Source organism: Pecten maximus, chromosome 2, assembly GCF_902652985.1.
Source record: "Pecten maximus chromosome 2, xPecMax1.1, whole genome shotgun sequence".
Taxonomy (NCBI): domain Eukaryota; kingdom Metazoa; phylum Mollusca; class Bivalvia; order Pectinida; family Pectinidae; genus Pecten; species Pecten maximus.
The window spans coordinates 17,143,764-17,169,884 of NC_047016.1; the positions used below are offsets into that span (position 1 = coordinate 17,143,764).

A 26,121-nucleotide genomic window follows, 5' to 3' on the forward strand; every position below is an offset into this window, starting at 1 on the left:
CGTGGTAAACATTATATACACACGTGGTAAACATTATATACACACGTGGTAAACATCATACACACGCGTGGTAAACATCATACACACACGTGGTAAACATTATATACACACGTGGTAAACATTATACACACACGTGGTAAACATCATGCACACACATGGTAAACATTATATACACACGTGGTAAACATTATATACACACGTGGTAAACATTATACACACACGTCTTAAACATTATATACACACGTGGTACACATCATACACACACGTGGTAAACATTATATACACATGTGGTAAACACCATATGCACACGTGGTAAACATTATATACACACGTGGTAAACATCATACACACACGTGGTGAACAGTATACACACGTGGTAAACATTATACACACACGTGGTACACATCATACACACACGTGGTAAACATTATACACACACGTGGTAAACATTATATACACTTGGTAAACATTATATACACACGTGGTGAACATATACACACGTGGTAAACATCATACACACACGTGGTAAACATTATACACACACGTGGTACACATCATACACACACGTGGTAAACATTATACACACACGTGGTAAACACCATATGCACACGTGGTAAACATATACACACGTGGTAAACATCATACACACACGTGGTAACATTATATACACACGTGGTCAACATTATATACACACGTGGTGAACATCATACACACACGTGGTGAACAGTATACACACACGTGGTAAACATTATATACACACGTGGTAAACATTATATACACACGTGGTCAACATTATATACAGACGTGGTGAACATCATATACAGACGTGGTGAACATCATATACACACGTGGTAAACATCATATACACACGTGGTAAGCATTATACACACACGTGGTAAACATCATACACACACGTGGTAAACATTATACACACACGTGGTTAACATTATACACACGTGGTAAACATTATACACACACGTGGTAAACATTATATACACACATGGAAAACACTATATACACACGTGGTAAACATTATATACACACGTGGTAAACATCATATACACGTGGTAAACATTATATACACACGTGGTAAACATTATATACACACGTGGTAAACATTATACACACACGTGGTAAACATTATATACACACGTGGTAAACATTATACACACGTGGTAAACATTATACACACACGTGGTAAACATTATACACACGTGGTAAACATTATATACACACGTGGTAAACATTATACATACACGTGGTAAACATTATATACACACGTGGTAAACATCATATACACGTGGTAAACATTATATACACACGTGGTAAACATTATACACACACGTGGTAAACATTATACATACGTGGTAAACATTATATACACACGTGGTAAACATTATACACACGTGATCAACATTATATACACACGTGGTAAACATTATATACATACGTGGTAAACAGTATACACACACGTGGTAAACATTATATACATACGTGGTAAACATTATATACACACGTGGTAAACATTATACACACGTGGTAAACATTATATACACACGTGGTAAACATTATATACACACGTGGTACACATTATATACACACGTGGCAAACATCATATACACACGTGGTAAACATTATATACACACTTGGTAAACATTATATACACACGTGGTAAACATTATATACACACGTGGTAAACAAAACATACATGTGGTAAACATTTCATACACACATGGTAAACACATACACACGCACGCACGTACACACATAATGACATATATACACAGTTAATTTTAGAAATAGTCCAAGATGCCATGTGACATCAGTTGCCATACGTTTATATGTTTATATGGGCCTACAATCATTTGTTTTCAAGCTTCACAAATTAGTTTCAGTGTTTAAGGAAACAACATAGGTATAATCTTGTTGGTATTTATTATGATAGTGTGGACACTAATGTCAACACTTGCAAGAACATATATATGATGGAATATGTTCCCAACCAGTACACCCAGTCATCATGACTGTCAGGACGTTCGTTTATTTTGAAGTATTAACGGACAAATGAGGACGGATGTCACGTAAATAACAGTAGGAAACAAAGTACATATAGACATGACAGTGTGACACACATTTGTATATTATATATACAACCTATACAATATACCGGTAATTTGAATATGATGTAGAATTTTAATATTTAAATCAGTGCTTCCAACCTAGCCTAGAATAAAATCGACAGAAATTATATCGATTTGATGTTAAGTTGGACATATCTAGATTATATCAAAAAGCAACACTGATGTTAACATAAACTAAAAGAAAATATAACAGGTTTGTTATGTACAATACCAAGATAACGACCACATGAAAGCATGGGCTGTAGTGTATGTATATACGAGACTCCACGTTAATTACTATTACCACCCTCCAAAAGTTTGAGCTTCTAATTGGATCTTTTAAGTCTTAAGTGGAAAATTCATTATTTGCACCCGATGGAAATCCACGTGCTACGCCTCTACCAACCAGTTGCGTTGCGATTTCGTGCGATACACAATTAGGCGACTGCATTTTTCATTGCATCGGGTATATAACATACATGTACACGTTGTGGACTAAATGGGAGGCTGAAGTTGGTTCCGAGTTCCGAGTTCCGTTTAAGTAAAACGGAACTAGGAACCAGTTCCGAGTTTCGTTTAGAAAAACGGAACTTGGAACTGGCTTCTAGTTCCATTTATCTTAAACGGAACTGGGAACTAGGACCAAGTCTTGTAAAGTTTATACCTGACTAATAACTGCCTTTGCACTCATTGACATATACATTATTTCTTTTTCAGCCTCGGGTCTCATATTGAGATAAAGTACGTAGAATATTTTCTTTATGGAAGTTGGTTCCTAGTTCCGCTTTTCTTAAACGGAACTGGCTCCTAGTTCCGCTTTACTTAAAAGGAACGCGGAACCAGTTCTAGTTCCGTTTATATTTCAATAATAGCTCACCACCATATAGACAATAGCAAATTTGTCTTAACGTAGAGGAGTCTCCGAGGACAAAGACCGCTTTGAAAAAAACAGCAGCGAAAACGTCAATTAAAAAACCCCGAAGGGTCCAGGATATTTACAATAAAAACTCTATATATACAAGCCGTAATGGAACCTCCCTACGGATCGACTAGGGGACAGGTGACTGAGTGAGTAGCGACAACAGGACCCCGGCAGATAATACAAACCATCTGCATGGGAGGAAGGCGAACGCAGATAGAAATCCGCGAAAGTGTTGCGGCCTCGCCAAAAGGCGGATGCAATGACCTCATCAAATGAGGAGCCATTGAGAAGGGCCCCAGAGGCAGACAACCCCCTATAGCTATCTAATGTGCCCTAACCTGAACACTATCACGTGTCTCAGCACTAGACCCCTAATTAGCTTTCTTGATAGTGTCAGAGATCCATCTGGAAATAATCCGAGACGATATGTCAGACTGCTTTGGCTTGATGGGCAAGAACAGACGAGGTTTAGGACGCCCCTTAGTTTTATCAAAGCCATACCAGGACAAAGTAACAGATCATTGTCATCTGGACCAGAGAAATCCTTTATGGCCGGAATCTTATGAGAATCCGTCGAAAAACTGTCAGAGGGGTCACTAAAGAATAGTCCCGAGACCACCAGAGACACGAAGGAAAAGAAGAAAGAGCATGAATTTCACTTCTCCGTCTACCTAAGCCAAATCAACAAGAAATACTGTCTTCCGGCAAGAGAACTTAACAGAAACAAAAGCCAGAGGCTCATAAGAAAGACTTGAGGAGATTGGAGAAGGTGGGGCATGTTCCAAGCTCTGAACGACGCCGAAATGAATAGACATTGGCTAATGCTGAACGATAGTCCCCAATAGTGCTAGGAGATAGTTCCTTAACCTTAAAAAGGTAAAGGATGCACAGAGTAGATCAATCTTCCTGCTGTTACACTAGCTGCAGAAGTTTGACCATCTGGACTCATGGATGGCAGATGAGGAAGATCGAATTGATCTTGAGATGCCATCGGTAACCTCTGCAGAAAAACCTGACTGCAAGAGGCAGACCGAGATAGCCTCCACGCGCGAAGGTATAGGCGATCCGGATTGGGATGGATTGGGATGAAACTGCCTGGACTTGGGTTGGCTGAGAAGATTTCACCTGGGCGGTTTGGCCAAGGGAAGATCTACCAGCAAAACCAGCAGAGCCGGAAACCAAGGCTGTCTGGGTCACGGAGATGTTATCAGGAGAACAAAGCAATCGTGATTCCTGACCTTGTGAAATTCCCTGTCTAAGTGATCTAGCTCCCCAAGCCAAAGGATCCGGAACTGGAGACACAAACGTCTGAATTTGGAAACTCAGAACTGTGGCAAACAGATCTACCTGAGGAGTCTGAACCATACAGATGGCCCTGAATATAGACCTTTTCAGTGTCCATTCCGCGATTACTTGACTCCGAGACCTGGATAGCGTGTCTGCTAAAGCATTCAGGTGCCCTGGAAGATGCCTCACTGAGAGGGACAGACCCATATCCTGACATAGAAGAAGAATCCTGATCGTGAGGGCACAAAGTTTGCGAGACCTGGTTCTCCAAAAAAAGCTACTACTGTAGCACTATCTGTAGTAAGGCAAATGGTTAACTAATGATATATTTATCAGCATATTTCCCCAGGAATAATTTTATTTCATCAATAATGACTGTTCTTATAGTCCCTTAAAGATACAATATATCACTGGTGGAATATCTAAACTCTAAATGGGTTTTGCTTGGTTGACACGGTAACCTTTGACCAAAATATTTTTTGATTGCGTGGTTCAATGTGTTTTGAATGGCTAACATTTAAACACTTTTTTTGTAACTTTTGAAAAATAACTCTCTCGAGTGAATATAGAACATATAGAACAACCACTTGTTGTTTAACCTCTATATATCCTCTATGTATGTCGGGGAATGACATAAAAGAATGCCACATCACATCATCACGTGTGATCGTAAAGTCCTTCCACAGCTGAGTTTCCTTTATCCCCTGTAAACTCGTCGTACGCGCTCTCCATCAGCACATTGTGAGTACGATCGTATATACCCCCCGCGTCGTTGTTTACGGCTGTATTACTAAAGCTGTCGTACTCGCCTTCAGTTTTAGAGTGTTTGGTATGTGAGTACATGTCGTCCTCTCCAACCTCCTGTGCACGCCTTCCAAGTTCCCCGTACTCACCACCCTCTAATTGTCTAATGTTATGAGTATGATCGTATATCCCAGCTGCGTCATTGACCGGCTTCGCAAATATATCGTACTCGCCTTCCTGCTGATGTTGGCGAGTATGGGCGTACATATCGTCATCTGGTGACGGACTCGGCTTCTGACCAAGAACTCCATACTCACCATCTAGAAATAAGCAAACACATTAACTACACTCGAATATATAGTTTTAATCGTGTATTGTCCATGTCATTGAGATGATGGTCATGGGAAGTATAGATTCCTCTGGCTAGAATAAAACGTGTTAATACTTAAACATCGAAGATGAATTGTTATCACTCCATTTCGACATCGCTCATAACAACAGATTTATATTCACTTAAACTTATACTAATTAAGAGCTGAAATCCCGTATCAAGATCTGTACACTAATAAATCTATCCTTGAAATAAAAATGAATAACAGGCCGCTTTTTTACCCTTGGCAGAAATATCCACGCTTTCAAAGGTTTGAGATTTTCGTATCTTACCCTAAGGTTGAGACAAGCTATGGATTCATGGCAACAATTCCAAGACGTTACAACAATGCAATGACATCACATCGACAATCAATCACGTCACTTCGGCATTGTCCTCCATTGATGTACCGTCAATATTAGATACAAAAAAGGCACAAGGGCCTTAAAGGTTTTGATGTATTTCAATTAATTTGACCCTTTTAGGCTCCGCCTATCAGCCCCTGGGGGTTAGTCAGGACAAACATGTGCATACCATTAAATTTTTATTCCATGCTGATAATGTTAAAGCAAGATAGAACAAATTGCAACAGAAATCAGATATATGATAGCCAAATATGAATTATCTATATAAACCATAGTAAAATTTACCCCCTTCCTGGGATCAGGAAATTCACAATTTTGTTAAAGCATCTTAAGACCCTTCCACCTATGAAGAGTGTTTCATTCTATATTATTTGGGTCTTAAGGACATGGTTTTTAAAGTTTCAGTAAATTTGACCCCTTTCGGCACCGCCCTTCAGTGCCATGGGAATCCGCTTTGGGATATCAACCCTCATGAGTTTTAAGCTGTTAAACACTCGAACAACCTCCACTCGGGCTGAAATCCCCTATCTCACCCCAAAGGGGGTGAACTATTCTATTAGTCTATTCGTACGTCATACCTTTCCGTGCCTGACTGTTGCCCGCGTGACTGGGGTGTTCGTGGTGAGATCTCACAGAATCGTAATACGTTTTATTGTTGAATGTAGCGTTGCCTTCCTCTGGTATTTTGTTGGGCGTCCTTCGTTTCCTGTAAAGATATCCGACATTTATCTACACCAACCACAACGAAGGGCTATACGCTATTGTTATTGTTGGACACCTTATAAATACAGGCTATAATCGCAGGCCTTTTCAGATTCTGATTCCTCAAACGTATCCACGATTTTCGGGAGGAACATCTCGCAAATACAGATAGTATAACATTGAAATAGGTGCTTGATCTGCTGTATCTTAATGGTCAGCAGTGTTTTTGTAAACCTGCATAATATCTAAATATCATATCGTAAATAACATGACACCCATTGCATAGATACAACAGTATAGTGTAACTACGAGAGAGCAACTCGAGGAACTATTCCATTCGGGGAACTTAGGTCTGAAGGGGGTGGGGTGGGTTGGAGTATGCTCGATCTGACAGATCAAACGGAAAGGAGACCAAAAATGAAACCCAGTCGTTGGCAGATACCAGTACGGCAAATTCTGTGAATGAAGGAGGGTCTATTAAATAAAATCTACAGGCTTTAGACGTTGATATGGCCAAGAATGAAATATTTAACTCAAGGGTCCGACCCCCTAAACCGCTTACAATTAACAAAGACAAGAACATTGCCTTTTGAAGTTCAAAACCTATAGAATTCGTCTTGTGACGAACGGTTAACTGCGGGCCCAAAGTAGGATAGTGTCAAAGGACATATAAGGAAGAAAACTGTAAGTTGGAAAATGAGACGGTGACCACGAGGATGACCAATGGTACCTACCTTACGATACATATTACGATGACCACGAGGATGACCAATGGTACCTACCTTACGATACATATGACGGTGACCACGAGGATGACCAAATGGTACCTACCTTACGATACATATTACGGTGACCACGAGGATGACCAATGGTACATACCTTACGACACATATGACGGTGACCACGAGGATGACCAATGGTACCTACCTTACGATACATATTACGGTGACCACGAGGATGACCAAGAGTACCTACCTTACGATACATATTACGGTGACCACGAGGATGACCAATGGTACCTACCTTACGATACATATTACGGTGACCACGAGGATGACCAATGGTACCTACCTTACGATACATATGACGATGACCACGAGGATGACCAAGGGTACCTACCTTACGATACATATGATGATGACCACGAGGATGACCAATGGTACCTATCTTACGACACACATGACGGTGACCACGAGGATGACCAAGGGTACCTACCTTACGATACATATGATGATGACCACGAGGATGACCAATGGTACCTACCTTACGACACACATGACGGTGACCACGAGGATGACCAAGATTACCTTCCTTACGATACATATGATGATGACCACGAGGATGACCAATGGTAACTACCTTACGATACATATGACGATGACCACGAGGATGACCAATGGTACCTACCTTACGATACATATGACGGTGACCACGAGGATGACCAAGAGTACCTTCCTTACGACACATATGACGGTGACCACGAGGATGACCAATGGTACCTACCTTACAATACATATGACGATGACCACGAGGATGACCAAAAGCACAGCCGCTAGTATGATCCACCAAACTACAATATACAAACAATGTACTTCATTTTTTTCTTAAGACGATATCTCAATATACACGAATGTAAAAATAATGTTCTCAATGATAATATCACTGTTTATATGCCCTAGTAATGATTAAAATGATGATTTGATTATTTACTGACAGAGGGTGTGGCAAATGTAATTTTAAGAGAAAATAATGTTATTTGATATTTCTAATTTACTGCATGCCAGTGGCGGTAACAATTGAATGATGACCCGAAGATTATTTGAAGACAAGATTAAAACATTTTAAAATGTTGATTTGCAATCATCAAACGATATAATTCGTTATTATTAACAAACAAAAAATAACTGAAAAACAACATCAATATATCAAACGATAAAAAAACACCGATACAGCGTATTACAGTGAGACTACTAAATACAATAGTCGTTTTGAATGCTTACATGAGATACCGCCATCGTCCTCCTCTGGTTCTTTAGCACCAGGCATATTTTGGTTGTTGACGATTCTGCATGGGTTGTCGGCAGTCGTAGACTCTGTTTCATGAAACAGAACAACAAATACTAAAGTATTGAATTTTACACTGTATTTAATAACAATAAAGAAAATAAAAAATCAAAATAAAAAAAACAAAAACAAAAACAAGATGTCCCACGCCCTAATGAATTGGTTCGTGTACATTGTACATTATTAAACAAGACTAGCTAACATATTACCGCTATAATACCCTTTACATAAAACTAAATATTGGTTTACTTTAAAGTCCATTTAAATGACAACATATCAGCGTGTACAGCTATTATTAAAACACAACATAGTTGCCGTTTATTTGTTGAAAACAAAATCTCAATGCTCAAGCGTACACAGATGAAGCTGTGGTATGTATACAGCTAGCTAAAGGAAAAGATGTTTTTTTAAACTTAGATAAGACATTTTAGATATAAAAACAAATTGACAACTACTAGCAAAATACAATAACCTTACGTTTTTCGTTCATTGAGAAGTCGCTATTTCAAGATTTCATCACATCTCATAACTATGACCTTTAAGAAGGTCATGGCCATTCCTCCCAACACGCTCTTTAAATGATGAACCTTTTGGTCATTGGCAAAAGTCATCATTTATTGTTTAACACATTTCATCAAGTGACCATTAAAGATCAACTAATGCAGGACCGCGACCTATAAACCAACCAATATCATCACACTGGAGCTCTTGATTTTTGGGATGATATTTTAAGAATATAAAACATTTTTTCTCTTTTACCTAAAAGATGGATCAAGGAAATCAATTTGCAGAAACACTAGCGCCCTGTCTGTAGCATGCTACCAGTCTAATAGCATACATCATACCCGGATACTCTTGGTAATTGGGAAGTTGTTTACAAAAAAAATCTGATGGCTTAATAACAAAATCATTTAAAGTGTTCTATTATTTGAACTCTGTACGATTGAAAGTTGACCAAGATTCTTAATCCAATTAAACTTTGTGGCCCTTCACCACCCCATGCTTTAGGTTAGTCCAAACTGCTTACTGACACAAAAGAACCGAGACAATCCGATTGCAATATGCAATTCAAACTTCATCTATGGCGATACAAAACTGATTACATATTATCATAATCTGTTTCTATTAGAATACCTTTACTAATGCAGACGAAAGGTAACATGGTAGAACATACTGAAGGTCCATTACGCTGTACAACACCATCCATCATCCTTACTGTTTCACACCCATCTCCAGGAACTTCTGCAATGTAAACTAATACGTAAATCCTGCTCGTATTCCTACCAGAACTTGCTCATGGAACAAAACGCACAGTATTGACCAAAGCATCATAAAAGTTAGAATATGGTAATACAGTGTAGTAAGGATAATTGATAAATCTATATCATATATATATACAACAGGAAAATGAGAAATAGAATATATTAGATTGGTTAATCCCCCCCCCCCCCCCCCCGCGTGCCAAGTTTAACTGCTAAAATATCCAACTATAAGCCACATTTATCATATACATGTAGTAACGGTGTTTATGTCCTTAACCCTGACAGCCAGAAACAAGAGTTCGTTTCATGGTAATTTCCTACTAACCATCGTATGAAGTATCATCGAAATCTATTTAAAAATAAAGTCACAAGAGTGCTGACGAAGATTTCTATCAAATATCAATAGTGAGCCTGGCCTTGATCTTGGTACCATGAAACATGAATTTCTTCGAGGATTTACATAATTGACCAATATGTGAAGTCTGATCAAAATCCGTTCGAAAATGAAGTCTATTGCATACTTATATAATAGTAAATAAACACAGAATACTAACCGGGCTGTTTCCTCCCTGCTTGCATACTTATATAATAGTAAATAAACACAGAATACTAACTGGGCTGTTTCCTCCCTGCTTGCATACTTATATAATAGCAAGTAAACACAGAATACTAACCGGGCTGTTTCCTCCCTGCTTGCATACTTATATAATAGTAAAGAAACACAGAATACTAACCGGGCTGTTTCCTCCCTGCTTGCATACTTATATAATAGTAAATAAACACAGAATACTAACCGGGCTGTTTCCTCCCTGCTTGCATACTTATATAATAGTAAAGAAACACAGAATACTAACCGGGCTGTTTCCTCCCTGCTTGCATACTTATATAATAGTAAATAAACACAGAATACTAACTGGGCTGTTTCCTCCCTGCTTGCATACTTATATAATAGCAAGTAAACACAGAATACTAACCAGGCTGTTTCCTCCCTGCTTGCATACTTATATAATAGTAAATAAACACAGAATACTAACCGGGCTGTTTCCTCCCTGCTTGCATACTTATATAATAGTAAAGAAACACAGAATACTAACCGGGCTGTTTCCTCCCTGCTTGCATACTTATATAATAGTAAATAAACACAGAATACTAACCGGGCTGTTTCCTCCCTGCTTGAAACAACATCGTGTTGTTACAGTCCTTGAATAATTTTTCAAAGTTGTTATCGTCTGCAAGGTAGGCAGATGTGTTGGAGCAGGTTGTATTAGCTTCGTTAAACGTCACAGACATATTAAAGATCTTGGCAGAAAAATGCCCATCTACAATTGAGAAACACTTCCTTGATAATTGGTGGCTAGATTCTTATCTTTAGCTTTTGGTATAACATTCTCATCAACTGTTTCTTTAGCAAGGTTCAATGATTAATTGATGCACGGAAATTTTATCGTTTTAGCCGAAAAGTTAATTTGGGTGATTCTCTAACACGATTGTCACTCATTTCTATATAAACTAATAATAGTAAGTCCCCTACCGGTAAAACAGAGGGACTATAGATTTCCTCTCCGTCCGTATGTAAGTCAGTCCGTCTGTCAGTCCGCCCAGTCAGTTTTCCGCACTTTTTCAGCCAAGGTGACAGTTGTTCTGTAACTTCAGTAGCTTCATATCAAATTCGAGTGTCAGGGTTTCTGGGGCAGGTCAAGGCCACCTTTACTATTTAAACGGGGGTCGGCAGGGGACATATATTGCTTTAGCAATACCCAGCATGCTTGTAAATCAAAAGATATTATCAAAGCTATATTTTATTGTAATTGTTGAAAAGTTGTTAATTTTTTAGCAAATCAACGGTACATAATGTCAATGTGTTCAAATCAAAGCACATAATTAAATAAGCAGTTAATAATTACTTTTCATTTCCTATCATACAATGTATAATATTAAATTTTATGTACTAAATGGTCCCATCCTTCTTTGTCTATCTTCTTTGTCTAACCCCCCCCCCCCCCCCCCCCCCCCTAAACCGCACCCCTTTCTGTTTCCCATTTATTTTGTATTAAGTGTAAGTGGTATTTTTGTTGTGTTGATGACTCAGTTGACGTGGCTAGAGTTGATATGACCAGTACAGAAACTGAGCCCTGACAGGATTGATCAGGCTACCGGGAAACTGAATATATCAGAATATATACACAGTTATAGGAGTTTGTATGGTTTTCTATGTATTTATCTTTGTAGTTGATGATGATAATATTATGATGAAATTATGAAGATGATTAGTATGATGATGAAATTATGAAGATGATTAGTATGTTGATGAAATTATGAAGATGATTAGTATGATGATGAAATTATGATGATATGATTATGATTGTGATGATGTGATTATGGTGATGATGATGATGATGATGATGATGATATTAGGATGGTGAAAGATCTTGAGGATATTATGATCATGATGATAATTGCAAACCATACATTCTGGAACTGATGTGTGTGTGTGTGTGTGTGTGTGTGTGTGTGTGTGTGTGGTTATTATCTATTGATGTATTAAATATGTCTTCAAAAATAAAAAATAAAATCGAAAAAATTGACGTTGCCAGTGTTTGACAATCTACAAATATTTAAAAATATCGCATCATAAAACGCATCGATATCTTTACGAACATCATGATCACATCGTGTCTTCAAGATATCAAATATTACAGAAAGTCTCCGAGCTGTACAACTGCCCGTTGACGTGAACCAATGTCAATCTCGTGTACTCAGTTCTAACTCTCGATGTGTACCACTAACCCCTGACGTGTACCACTAACCCTTGATGTGTACCACTAACCCTTGATGTGTACCACTAACCCTTGACGCGCACCACTAACCCCCGACGTGTACCACTAATCCCCGACGTGCACCACTAATCCCTGACGTGTACCACTAACCATCAGGACATACTTCTAACCCATAAAGAGTACCAATAACCCTTGACGTGTGCCACAAACCCTAGACGTGTACTTTTGACGTGTACCACTAACCCTTGACGTGTATTACTAACCATTGACGCGCACCACTAACCCCTGACGTGCACCACTAATCCCTGACGTGACCACTAACCATCAGGACGTACTTCTAACCCAGGACGAGTACCAATAGCCCTTGACGTGTGCCACAAACCCTAGACGTGTGTCTCTAACCCTTGACGTGTACCACTAACCCCTGACGTGTACTTTTGACGTGCAGCACTAACCCCTGACGTGTACCACTAACCCTTGATGTGTACCACTAACCCTTGATGTGTACCACTAACCCTTGATTTGTACCACTAACCCCTGATGTGTACCACTAACCCTTGATGTGTACCACTAACCCTTGATGTGTACCACTAACCCTTGACGTGTGCCTTTACTCCTCACGTGCACCACTAACTCATTACGTGTGCCATATTTACTCACTTTACCAATTACCTATCACGGTTACCAATAAATCCTCATGTTTACCACCAACCCTCATGTTTAACACCAACTTATCATCTCTACCAATTTTAACTGTCGTCCGGGGGCCAACTCAGAAGCTTCCATGTGGTTGCTATGGCAGCCCAATCCATATAGTTGAATTCGCCGTCCCCTTATACCACTATATACCAATTTTCATAAAAATTGGACAATGTTTAAATTTCGACCAATCAGAGGCCAGAAAATGGCGGTCATTTTTTCCCCAAAAAATAGATACAGTCATTGTTTTTGCAGTGCCATACTACACCAGACAATATATATATTTCGACCAATCAGAAGTCATCTCTATGGTGGCAATTTTTTTTTTAATTTCAACTTTGTTTATACAAATTTCAAAGTTCATCTTGTAACCATCCCTCCGGAAGTTTTACTGAATTCCATTGAAAAGTAAAAGAGTTATAGCGAATGAAGTTTTTAGCCAATCAGAGGACGTAGCGGCTATCTTGGCTGACCGTTAGGAAACCCAATATACAATGTAGATTACGCACATCTGCAATGTATAAGGATTGTTGCCACTGGAAGAGTGTGCAGGAAAGGCGAAGTGTCGTTGGATTCTTCTTTACAAGTGAATTTGATGTTATTACTGGCATCTATGGTGTTGTGATCCATTCTTGACTATCTCAAGTATGTCATCATTGTACTGTTTCCATAAACTGGGCAGTGCTGAAGCGTTCCTGGTAAATGTTGCCTCGGAACCTAAGATTTGTTGCTGCAATATCCTTACATAAAATACGTTTTCCAAACATACGTACTGGATCGCTTCCAAATTTCAGAGATAAGATGCTAGGGCCGTAGGTAATATTTCACGTATCGCGGTTGTAAAAAACTGTTAACACCTTTTTATTCTTTCAGTATATATCGAATTATCAGATATAGATTAATGGTATCAATAAATGCTGGTTATTTCCTTTCGTGGTAAGAGTAGCACGAACGTTAGGAACCATACACTTATCCACAGAATTACAAACTTCGGACAAGATTTTGAACCTTTCTGTCATAACACCACACCGTATTCCTGGTACAAGTCACTTTATTATACGTCGATCATGGTCATACAAACGCTTAGCATAGTAGGACAGTATTGCTATAGTATACAAACATGTGAGTGACTTCCGTTATACTAATTGACCTACAGTATGGACAATGCGACAATTACCGACTGGTAAAATACATACATGACATCCTCCCTTTTTTACATTTGATATTAAGTATATTACCATAACATGTAACAAACTAACATAGCCGAATGTACAAGATAAACATTATTATTATAATATAAATGTCAATTCAACTCAAATACAGTTGATCTTTATATGTTATGATGTCATGCATTAAATTGTACTATTAAATCATTTCAAAATTGAACTTCTTAATTGTTGTCTGTTATATTCAAGATGTTAATTTATATATATATATATGCATACCAATAACATATACATTTGTAGGTGTTGTATAACTGTCCAATTATCAGCAGTTCATAAATGACCAATTATTATTATGAATTCTTAACACATGATAAATGAATCCAAATAATGTTCATCCGGATTATTTTTTTCAGTTATTATAGTCAAGTCTGATCCTCTCTCCCTCTTTCATGAATGGAATTGAAGAATGGCAATCGAGCGGATATAAAAAAAAATTTGAAGTAATTCTTCAGTGACACAATCTTTTAAGCAAATACAAATTAATAAAACTGCGAATAACACATTTATGCATATTTTGCACAATTTAAAGAATATAATGTGACACATAATTCTCACAACACTTCAAATGTACATTTCACTGATTTTGTTTCATTTCTTTCCTGTGTGCATTTTCTCTTTTCATATAATTTTACTATTTTCACAGAATTTTCACCAATTTTCACTAAATTTTCACAAAACTTTTACTGGAATTTCTTTGGTAACTTTACACTGCGGCCACATCTTGTTGCTATTGGTTCTTTTACATAATCTTTAGACTTTTCCTTCCTGGGAACTCTATCTTCAGGTATGTTGACCGATCGCGACACGGTTTCATTGTTTTCAGGAAACGACGCACGTGTTGGTTTGATATCCTTTCGGTTCCTCCTGTATTTCTTTCCTTTTCTAGTTTCGACAATGTAAGATCTTGGATTTGAATGTTTCGCAACAACTTTGGCCGGTATCCATTTTCATTCTTCTGAAACATGACAGTTTCACCGTTGTCCAAGGGAGGTAATTCTTTACCTGCATGCTGATCATAGTACATTTTGGCTTTTTCCTTTCTGATTTTCAGTCTCATCTTGATATCAGATGTTGGAATTTTATCAGGTGACAACAGTGGAGCTGTTGTTGGTATATCTGTTTTTAATCTTCGACCAAAAAACATTTGAGCTAGTGAAAGTCCTAGATCTTCAATGACTGTGTTTCTATAAGCTAACAAGCCTTTATATGGATCCTCAGATTTCTTTAATATGTTTTTCACTGTCTGCACAGTTCTTTCAGCTTGTCCGTTCGCCTGCGGATATCTGGGACTTGATGTTGTATGTTCGAATCCATATGTCTTTGAGAATTTCTTGAATTCCTCATTAGCAAACTGTGGACCGTTGTCTGTAACGAGCTTGTCAGGGATGCCATATCTCGACATTTGGCTTTTGAGATATAACATAGTGTTCTTACTACTCATATTGTCTAATTTGGACAACTCCGGCCACTTTGAATAATGGTCAATCGTGACTAAATAGTTATGTCCTTGAAATTCAAATATGTCAGCGGAAATAACAGACCATGGCCTGTTTGAATTTTCCGTCATTATTAATGGCTCCTTTGGATTTTTCCTAGAGTTAGTGGCACATGTTGAACATTTTGACACTGTGTCCTCTATTTCAGAACTCATCCCCGGCCAGTACAGTCGTTCGCGTGCCCGCGATTTGCATTGTACGATTCCAAGGTGTGAACTATGGATTGTTTTGAGCATTTCACGACGTAATGTTTTGGGAACAATGATAGTATGGCTCTTGAACAGTAGGCCATCTATACATGATAGCTCGTCTCTGAATGGCCAATAATGATGAGCTGTCTCTGGTATTTCATGTTTGTTCTCTGGCCATCCATTGATGATAATTTCTCTGAGCTGTGACAATGCTTCATCTTTTGAGGTCTCGCGTTTGAACTCTTGATATTTCTCTGGTGAAATTGGTAAGTATGACACAATCTGGTTTACTTCAATATCAATATCTGGAACAAGGTTCTCTCTGGTCTCCTTTAGGTAGCTCCGACTCAATGCATCGGCAAGATACATGGTCTTCCCTGGCTTATACACAACATTCAGAGTATATTTCTGTAATGTCAACAACAGTCTCTGTAGTCTTGGTGGAGCACGGTTGAGTGGTTTTCGGAATATCGCTTGTAACGGTTTGTGATCCGATTCGATTGTGACCTCTCGTATTGCTATAGTATACAAACATGTGAGTGACTTCCGTTATACTAATTGACCTACAGTATGGACAATGCGACAATTACCGACTGGTAAAATACATACACGACACTTTCTTAATTAAACTATTGTTTGATCTTTGTAACCCATAAAAGAATAAAACTTTTCGATTTTACTGACATAGGCCACGCACAGCGATATTCTGAGCAAACATAAGTAAAATAACACGTGACCTGTTGTGATTCCCACAGTACCGAAATATATTGTCATGGTCCATTAGTGTAACATGCGTTGTGAACGGATAACGGAAACATACATGTAGCCAATTGACACCGTAAGAAATAAGTTAAAGTTTTACACTAACTAGCCATGTGTGGCCCTTGTCGGTACTGCGGTTTGTTTATATTTTACATTGAGCGGATACAGAGTAAATCGCCTATTCTTAAGTCTAGACAACCACACATGAAAAGAAACACTTACTCTCTAAACAATCGTCTTGAGCTTGATCCCAATACTCGTTTTCTAGGCAGCCACACACCGCGTCATCCTGTCTACAAATAAGATTATTTTTGCAGCTGTTTCCGATATCGGATGGACAAGTCTGGTTGAAGTCGTGTTCTGAAACATAGAAGACGGCATAAAATGTCGCTAACGAGATATATTGATACATTCCAATTATATTTCAGCTTATTTAAATGATTAAATAGCAGGAGGCCGGGTGGTCACATTCAACTTTGAAAAGGTACGGAATCAGCTGATTGACTCCTGGCTTTTCTCCGGGTACTCCGCTTACCTCTCACATCTTCCCTGCCTCTGTCAAGGTCGACAATAGCGATAACTATAATCTAGAAGTTTTGTTATATGTTTACGAAATAAAGAACAATTTAATGTTAGTGTTAACCTATTTATTGCGACACAGGTTATACCAACTTATACTACGCCTGGTGGCCTTACTATGGGAGGAAACCAGAGTACCCCGAGAAAATCCACTTGGTCAGACAGATGATCCCATGCCTTTATCACGTCCGGAGTCGAACCTTGGCCGCCAAGGTAAAAGGCAATTTTATTATACCTCAGACTTGTATCACAGCTTCTGATTAGTGAAAACCATGTCACGTGATTAAAAACATTCGTTATGTCAACCACAACTTTCCAAATAATTCATTATTTACTTGCTGTCGCTTTCGAAACATCATGTCACCCTCTGAATATCATAATGTCACCCTCTCGTGAGCCCTCCGAAATCATCATGTCACCCTCTAGTGAGCCCCAACTCGGAACTCTCTTCCGTAACGTGTTCAAAAGTAGTCGAATCAGAGGAGTTCCGAGTATTCTGCTTGACAACAACAATGGCTGCCGGCGGACGCTATCGTCTGCCAACAGAGGAGGAATTGGCGAAATTATTGCAAGAAAAGGATTTTAAAAACACCAAAAGGGTCATCAATGGGGTCGTGGATTCCTTTAGACATTTCCTATCTGCAACAGGTAGACCAAAGGATTTTGAAAACTTCGACGCCCATACATTGAAAGTTCGACTGGGAGAATGTTATGCCGGGTCCAGAAAGACGATGGGGTACCTCTTAAAATTTTTTCTTAAAAACTGTTGATAGTGATAAATAAACTTATTGATATCAAAATTAATTCATTTATGTTTTTTTCGGTATAATAAAACAATTACTGCCCTTGTTCCGGGTTGACATGAATATTTGCCCACCCTTGAGGTGTCATGTCACCCTCTGGCTACGCCCTCGGATGACATGACACCTCTCGGGTGGTCAAATATTCATGTCAACCCGGAACGAGGGCAATAATTGTATATTATTATACCTCAGGCTTGTATCACAGCTTCTGATTAGTGAAAACCATGTCACGTGATTAAAAACATTCGTTATGTCAACCACAAATTTCCAAATAATTCATTATTTACTTGCTGTCGCTTTCGAAACATCATGTCACCCTCTGAATATCATAATGTCACCCTCTCGTGAGCCCCAACTCGGAACTCTCTTCCGTAACGTCTTCAAAAGTAGTCGAATCAGAGGAGTTCCGAGTATTCTGCTTGATAACAACAATGGCTGCCGGCGGACGCTATCGTCTGCCAACAGAGGAGGAAATGGCGAAATTATTGCAAGAAAAGGATTCTAAAAACACCAAAAGGGTCATCAATGGGGCCGTAGATTCCTTTATACATTTCCTATCTGCAACAGGTAGACCAAAGGATTTTGAAAACTTCGACGTCCATACAATGAACGTTCGACTGGGAGAATTTTATGAATAGATCTAACGTTAGTTGATGAATCAATGAAATAAATATTCTTAAAAACTGTTGATAGTAATAAATAAACTTATTGATACCAAAATTGATTCACTTATGTTTTTTTCGGTATAATAAAACAATTACTGCCCTTGTTCCGGGTTGACATGAATATTTGCCCACCCTTGAGTCGTCATGTCACCCTCGGGCTACGCCCTCGGGTGACATGACACCTCTCGGGTGGTCAAATATTCATGTCAGCCCGGAACGAGGGCAATAATTGTATATTGTCATCAGAAGAGGTACACGTCAAACCCAGATATTTTAAGCACTGCTCATCTTCGGTACACTCACCGCCGTAAGGTATAGCTGGTGACCAAATAGAAAACATCATGACAGGTATAAAACGTTATAATTTCGAATTTAACTGTAAATTAATATTACCTTTAAAATATATTACATGAATGATGTCTTTTATTTGGATATACAATAAATATTGATCGCAGAAAGAAGAGTAATCGTGATCAACTGAATAAAAAGAATAGACTGTTGTATGACTTCATGCAGACAGGTACATAAGTTATGAAAATTATGTAGCGTAGAGTAGATAATTAATTTTGTGAGAACTTTAGTGAATATCCTGTACAATTGTATATTGTCTTGGTTTTTTTTCCATTGGGAAGGATGAATTACTTCCCTTGCATTTTAGCAATTCAATAGAAACCCACAATGTAGCCTTTCCTATAGTTGAGATTGTGTATTACTATGTGATAGTTTTAACAAAAAATGTTTTGTTATTGTTCAAGGTGTCCTGTTTTGTTCTGGATATTTTCGTCATTTAATAAATTTACAATCACTTTCAATTTTGTTTTGGTATAACATTTACATGTATGTCTACTACATCTAAAAAAACAATCTAAGCTTCAATGGCTGCCAGTGTGTTTCTATTCAATTTTGATCTAACCTAGAGAACATAAACACTATTCAAGCTATACTCATCATCGTTACTCTTCAGATTCTGTTTTTATCTTTTCAAACCAATACATAATTGATAATTTGAGGACGCTGTTAAAAAGTTATGTGATCTGTTTGTCTTGAATAGGTATATTTCTTTACGATGGACACCATTTTATGCATTAGCATCGCCAAAACACTACTTGCAATGCCTCTCGAATGCATAGGCGATCTTTTTATCAACACTAATAGTCTCGCGGGGAAGAAGAATGCTTTCCGTCCGTCTAATACAAAATGACAGATTCTTGTATAAAAAACACACAAAATATACCGAGAACATATTCGATCTTAATGAGGCGAGACGCAACTATGAATATAGCTTCCAATAAGTTGGAAGATCTCAGGAATAAACAATGATAACGAGCTTAACTATGTCATACGTGTCACGATCGCATGTGGGTATAGGGTTGTATATGTATGTCTTTACGTTGTTTTGTGTGTAATCGTGTGCGCGTATTTGTATGGCACGAATGGAAGTACGGTCAGAGCGGAAGTGCACGTGCGAATGGTCGGATAGCGTCACTACAGGTATGGTATGCCGTGAGTAATGGCTGTAGTGTAACCACCTGTAGTCAGAATCCTTTTGATCATGGATACAGGCACGGAATACAGACTGTGGTGAGTAACTAACGTTATATCTTTCTGTTTATTTCACTAATTGCTATCTTAGAATGTCTTGTATTCCGGATAAATGTATTTCTAGTATATATCTTAGTGTACGGTCCAATCATGCGTGGCGGTGATTAGTAATAATATGTCTATATAGGTGTTGCTGATCTGATAGCTTATAAATGTTTATGTTGTGATAGTTATGTTATGACGTTTATTATAGGTTATTTGCAGTTGTTGTATTGATATGTCCGTAAATATTGGTATGAATGTCCATCTATAGGTAAAGTAGGTCAGTGAGTTTTACCTGTGTACAAATGTATGGAAGCCCATACGGGCCATATATGATTCATAATGTATATTGTTGTAGCGTTAGGAATGGACCGGCATGCGATTCTAATAGTGTATTATGTTAATATTTAATCATATTTAGGTTTATGATAGCAAGTATTTAGGGTATATAGTACAATATTATATTATTGGAATATCATTTTAGGAAATATGTTGTTAATTAGCATGAGTGTTTGGTGTGAAATTGTCACGTGTGTCATTGTGTTTTTAAGCTTTCCATGACGGAGTGAAGTTCCTTGGACAACAGGACACCGGAACAATCACCACGACTTCGGCATCAGGACCGGTAGAAAACTCCGGTCAGCCTCAGGAGGTCTGATGTGATAAACAGACGGGTCAAGGAGCCAAGGTGATAAGGAATGGTGGTCCGTACTACGGCCACTAGATCATGAAGCGGTGACGTCTAACGCTGTTGACGGTATGACGTTATAGCCAGCTAGCTCTCATTGAGTAGTTGCCACATACTTTACCTGCGGGAAAGTATTGTTGAGACTTATAGTGAGTCATCCCTGTGGGAGGTGCGTGACATACGCGGGATATACCTGAACTGCGGTTCAGTTACTCATGTGTTTCTGTCCCTTGAGTGGAGAACTTGTGCCTTTAATGTGTACTTGTACCGGTATTGTGCTGTTCTGTGTCGACGACTCCGTGACTTTAACCGTAATTGAATGTCAGAGTGTGCAAGGGGTGTGAATGTGCGTTTGTATGAATATATCTATTTGCTTTTGTACATAATAGTTAATAAATATTGTTTTGTATAATCTATTTTATTGTCTTCAATTCCAAAAACCAACTCGAACGCTTGTCCTACGTTATAATACGTTCAATAACGTCTATTTGTGTCTGTGCTAATTAACAAAGATCAGTGAATTTTTCATTATTTAAATCGAAATAACGCTTTGGGAAACCTACTTAAAAATTTGTATACTTAAAAGTGATCATTAATTCGGTTGAATGTCGTACATGGATACTTCACGAAATCGTCATCATATGCCAATAATTCGCCATACTCGCGAAATAAAACGAATGAACGAATAATCCCACAATGAATACGATGTTGTGTAAACATCATTATGAGAATTTTGAATGTACTTTACGTGATATTGCTTGCCGTACCATTCATTTTATAATGTAAATCTCTTATCTGGTAGACATACCGGTGTCTCTCCATTCAAATAATGCTGATCGCCACACGAACAAAAAGACATGTACGTCTCACCAAGACGTTGACACACCATTATTTCCAGACAAACGCCTGCGATATTAACATCACACTCCTGACCGTATGACTTAGCTGAAACAAGACAATTTGGCAAACTACCGCACTGGAAAATATATGTACCAATAATGCACATATGATGAATTTGTGTAGAAACTAATTCAACGGACAGCCAAATAATATTATATAGATCCATGGTATGTAGTAATCAAATAATCGCAGTTAGTAGGTACACGTACCAATGTGAATGACATTAGAATATCACTTCGTTTATACCTGAAGTGCTAATTAATACAGGGGAAACGAATATGTAATGACGGAATCGAATAAGTAATGTTTAAATAAGTAATAAGAAACGAATATGCAATGATAGAATCGAATAAGTAGTGGAATAAGCATAAAGTAATCAACTTCACGGATGCCACTATTAGATGGCAATATCAGAAGTACAATGTACTGTACATTCTTTTAAGTGGACTCATACCCCAAATAAATTTCAGTGACAATTCGTCCTTTTTCCTTTAGGTAGGTATCAAAATGTAGGTCAGAGCGACCTGTTTTTTTGTATACATGCCACATCAATTTATGTACGTAAACCCATGCCCAAAATAAGAAGTTCCAGTGACGGGAAGTGAAGACCCGAACAATTATGTTTGTTTGATGTAGGTTAAATGTAAAAATATTGGTCACTTTTAGGAAATGAAGCACTACTTCACATTTGTAAACCCATGCCTAATTAAAGTTTCGGTGACAAGTAGTGCAGGATATAAAGCCAAGACTTTCTTAAAGCAAGACATTTCATCTAATATCAATGTATGCATTATGGTTATACACATACCAGGAACAAAGATCAACCATCTGATTTGATGAAATGTGCCGTTTTGTGTTATTTTATAAGCAAATTGAACAATATACATGTACTTGTTTCTGTAGCATGCGACTTGGAAAAAAAGAACAAGCGAATGCTTCAACATATTTCCTGCCTATATGAGTGTGTACAAACTTCATCTGATAAAATTCTTGTAGAATAGTGGGATAATGGTAGTGACTTCCAGTTTTAAACAACAAAAAGTATTGTTCGCACGTTTTGTCCGATCTACAAAACAATTTTGCTCGTAGGAAATCATGAAATTACGGTGGTTTATTTAGGACATGTAAAATGTTATTTTCTGTATTGATTATCCCGAGCGACCGACACAGTTTTCCGAGCGTTCGACTTAACTTCTCGGGCACTCTACTTAACTTCTTGAGCGTTCGACTTTGATTTACTGTCTTGATAGGAATAGAATCATTCATGTTTGCCATGAGTTTGAGCTAAAACAAAGAGATAATAAGATTGCGTTTTGTCACAGTTTGGATTTACTCTATCAACTCGTCACTAATTAAGACAAAGTCTTCATCCAATAAAGTTTGTCGACAAAATCGTTTGGATATTCTAGGTATAGCATATTTGATTAACAATCATCCTTATCACTAATTATTAACCGCATGAATATTGATTAACATACACAATTTGATAACCACTCCCACAACCTAGAAGCAACTTATAAATATGTACTTTGGAAAGTTATCGTGATACAATTATCACAGGATTGCAGAGAAATTAAAAAAAAGGGCGGCAGCGCGATAACTTTTATTTGTTCAAATCTCTCATTGTTGAAACTTTAAACGTTTTTTTTTAACAAAAAAATAATATTTAAATGCATTTCTACCAAGCAAGTATCAATATGGCATTAATTAATTCAATATTTTGTCTTTAAAATGCAACAAACGCTAGTAGTTTTTTTTTTACATTTGAATGTTTTTTGGCAATGTCCATGGTTTTTATATTTTTTAAGCGAGATGGTCCTGATTTCCTATCATTTTTATCGTTTTGTTTTGGCTTATCTGTATGGTAAACTAATTGATCTTGCAATAGAGTAACACATGTTTCGTGTTACAAAGCATAACCAATCTGTATGAAATGTTATAGATGGACTGCTAGTCAACGTTCGTCAATAAAAACGAATTACGTATCTAGGTATCAAGTATCTACGTGGAGTAATTTTTACTTTTCGAGTTTGTTTATATCTGTATAATAGTCCTGTATATAATGCAATAACGTGGTACTGAGATGTTATAACTCAAAGTGCTTCCTCTGAAACTTGTAACAAAAATCTGTGAGCTTCACAATCATTCCTGGGGACAGTTTAGACACGAGGGAACGAGCAAATAAACGATCATGCGATATTCTCCACCGGTGTCAACACCAAAACAACAAGTGTGTTTAGTTTTGTATATTAAGTGTAATTTTAAGTGCAAATTAAAATATCACTCGAGAATACAAAGAAACATATCATCATTGGAAAGACCTATTGACGGGTGTATAAAACAAACTCAAAACTCATCACGAAGTCTTTATAAGAACAACAGATAATGGATAACAAATTATAGTGTAGGTAAGCGTCATATCAATCTAGGAAATATTATATTCTAAAAGGGACACGTGGTGTCGGCAACAAGTGGTTAGTTATGAGTTCTGAACGGCCCATCAAAAACTATTAGGGTCATTAGGACCAAAGAATGAGTAAAATGGGAGAAACGAAACATGTAGAAATGTAGATATATATATATTAGCCTCAAATACAGGTTAAAGTGGCTATGGTTACTCAAATCTTATAATAAATACCGACACCTATTAGACAGTTCAACATTTTGTTGATGTTATCAGTTTTGAAGAATGTTTGGACTTGATATACTGTTATAAACATTTCTTCATGTTGTTTCTTAATGCAATCAAAAATAATGTTAAACTGTAAATGGTTCTTTGCATGCAATACACCCAGGCTGATCCTCACGCTTCAGTAAGTAGAATATGTATTGGCCATCCTAAGATTGGAAAAGACAACCTCGTCTCGATAGTTGTTTCTGTAACAAGGACACCACTTACCGAATCTTGCTTCCAGCGTGTGTAATTTATTGTATATATTTATTGGCGGCAAGCAACTTGCCTATCGCATAATGCATAGATAGACCATCCCGGGGTGTCCAAACAAGTAATGTACCTACCACAATCTATTTAGACAGATTATCCCGGGGACGTCGACAACAAGTAATGTACCTACCACAATCTATTTAGACAGATTATCCCGGGGACGTCGACAACAAGTAATGTACCTACCACAATCTATTTAGACAGATTATCCCGGGGACGTCGACAACAAGTAATGTACCTACCACAATCTATTTAGACAGATTATCCCGGGGACGTCGACAACAAGTAATGTACCTACCACACTCTATTTAGACAGATTATCCCGGGGACGTCGACAACAAGTAATGTACCTACCACAATCTATTTAGACAGATTATCCCGGGGACGTCGACAACAAGTAATGTACCTACCACACTCTATTTGGACAGATTATCCCGGGACGTCGACAATAAGTAATGCACATCCTATACTTTAGGTAAAAATAATGAAACTATAATAACTTTACCATACCTTTTTCACATTCGTAATATGTTGGGTTCCAGTACCAATCTGCATTACAGAGACATTTATAGGCCCCGTCGACAGCTTGACATGATAGCTGTTCTTCACAGACATTGATTGCGCTGACGTCACAACTTTGGTCATATGTTCTCCCTGTAAATATGATATAATAGTTGTTAATTTTGTTGTTATTGCTTACAGTGGAAATCAAACGTAAATCTACAGATTCAGTCACATTCCTCTGCACAATACTGTGCACAATACATTGTAATATCAATATGGTATTTTATACATCACACACCCGATATAATGATTATTGAGCTGCCGCATTCTGCCGTTTCTTCCATCCAGGACTCAAAAGTGTATAAAAATCAACCATTGAGATATGGAAATAAAAATGAGTGAAACGACCAACATGCAGAAGGACCTGGGTCTAAGGTTAACCTACATGTGAAGTTTGAAAAAATATT

General features: G+C 37.8%; 2 protein-coding genes across 3 annotated transcripts; both read right to left on the bottom strand.

The window, feature by feature from the left end:
- Positions 1-1,517: 1,517 nt before the first annotated feature.
- Positions 1,518-11,149, bottom strand: LOC117319775. Of its 2 annotated transcripts, XR_004530823.1 has the most exons (7): positions 10,991-11,149; positions 9,709-9,816; positions 8,511-8,603; positions 8,014-8,080; positions 6,387-6,514; positions 3,056-5,393; positions 1,518-2,749 (listed from the first exon to the last, which is right to left on the bottom strand). XR_004530823.1 is itself a non-coding variant. In XM_033874525.1 (6 exons), exons 1-6 carry the CDS (start codon positions 11,124-11,126, stop codon positions 4,987-4,989), a joined length of 939 nt encoding a protein of 312 aa, XP_033730416.1. In that variant the 5' UTR covers positions 11,127-11,149; the 3' UTR covers positions 1,518-4,986. The 2 variants fall into 2 exon arrangements, 1 of the variants encoding a protein (XP_033730416.1); XM_033874525.1 differs by having other exon boundaries at positions 1,518-5,393.
- Positions 11,150-15,277: 4,128 nt separating this feature from the next.
- LOC117341796 (uncharacterized protein K02A2.6-like) lies at positions 15,278-16,594 on the bottom strand. The gene has a single exon (XM_033903661.1). The coding sequence runs from the start codon at positions 16,592-16,594 to the stop codon at positions 15,278-15,280; it is 1,317 nt and encodes a 438-aa protein (XP_033759552.1).
- Between the last annotated feature and the right edge of the window lie 9,527 nt (positions 16,595-26,121).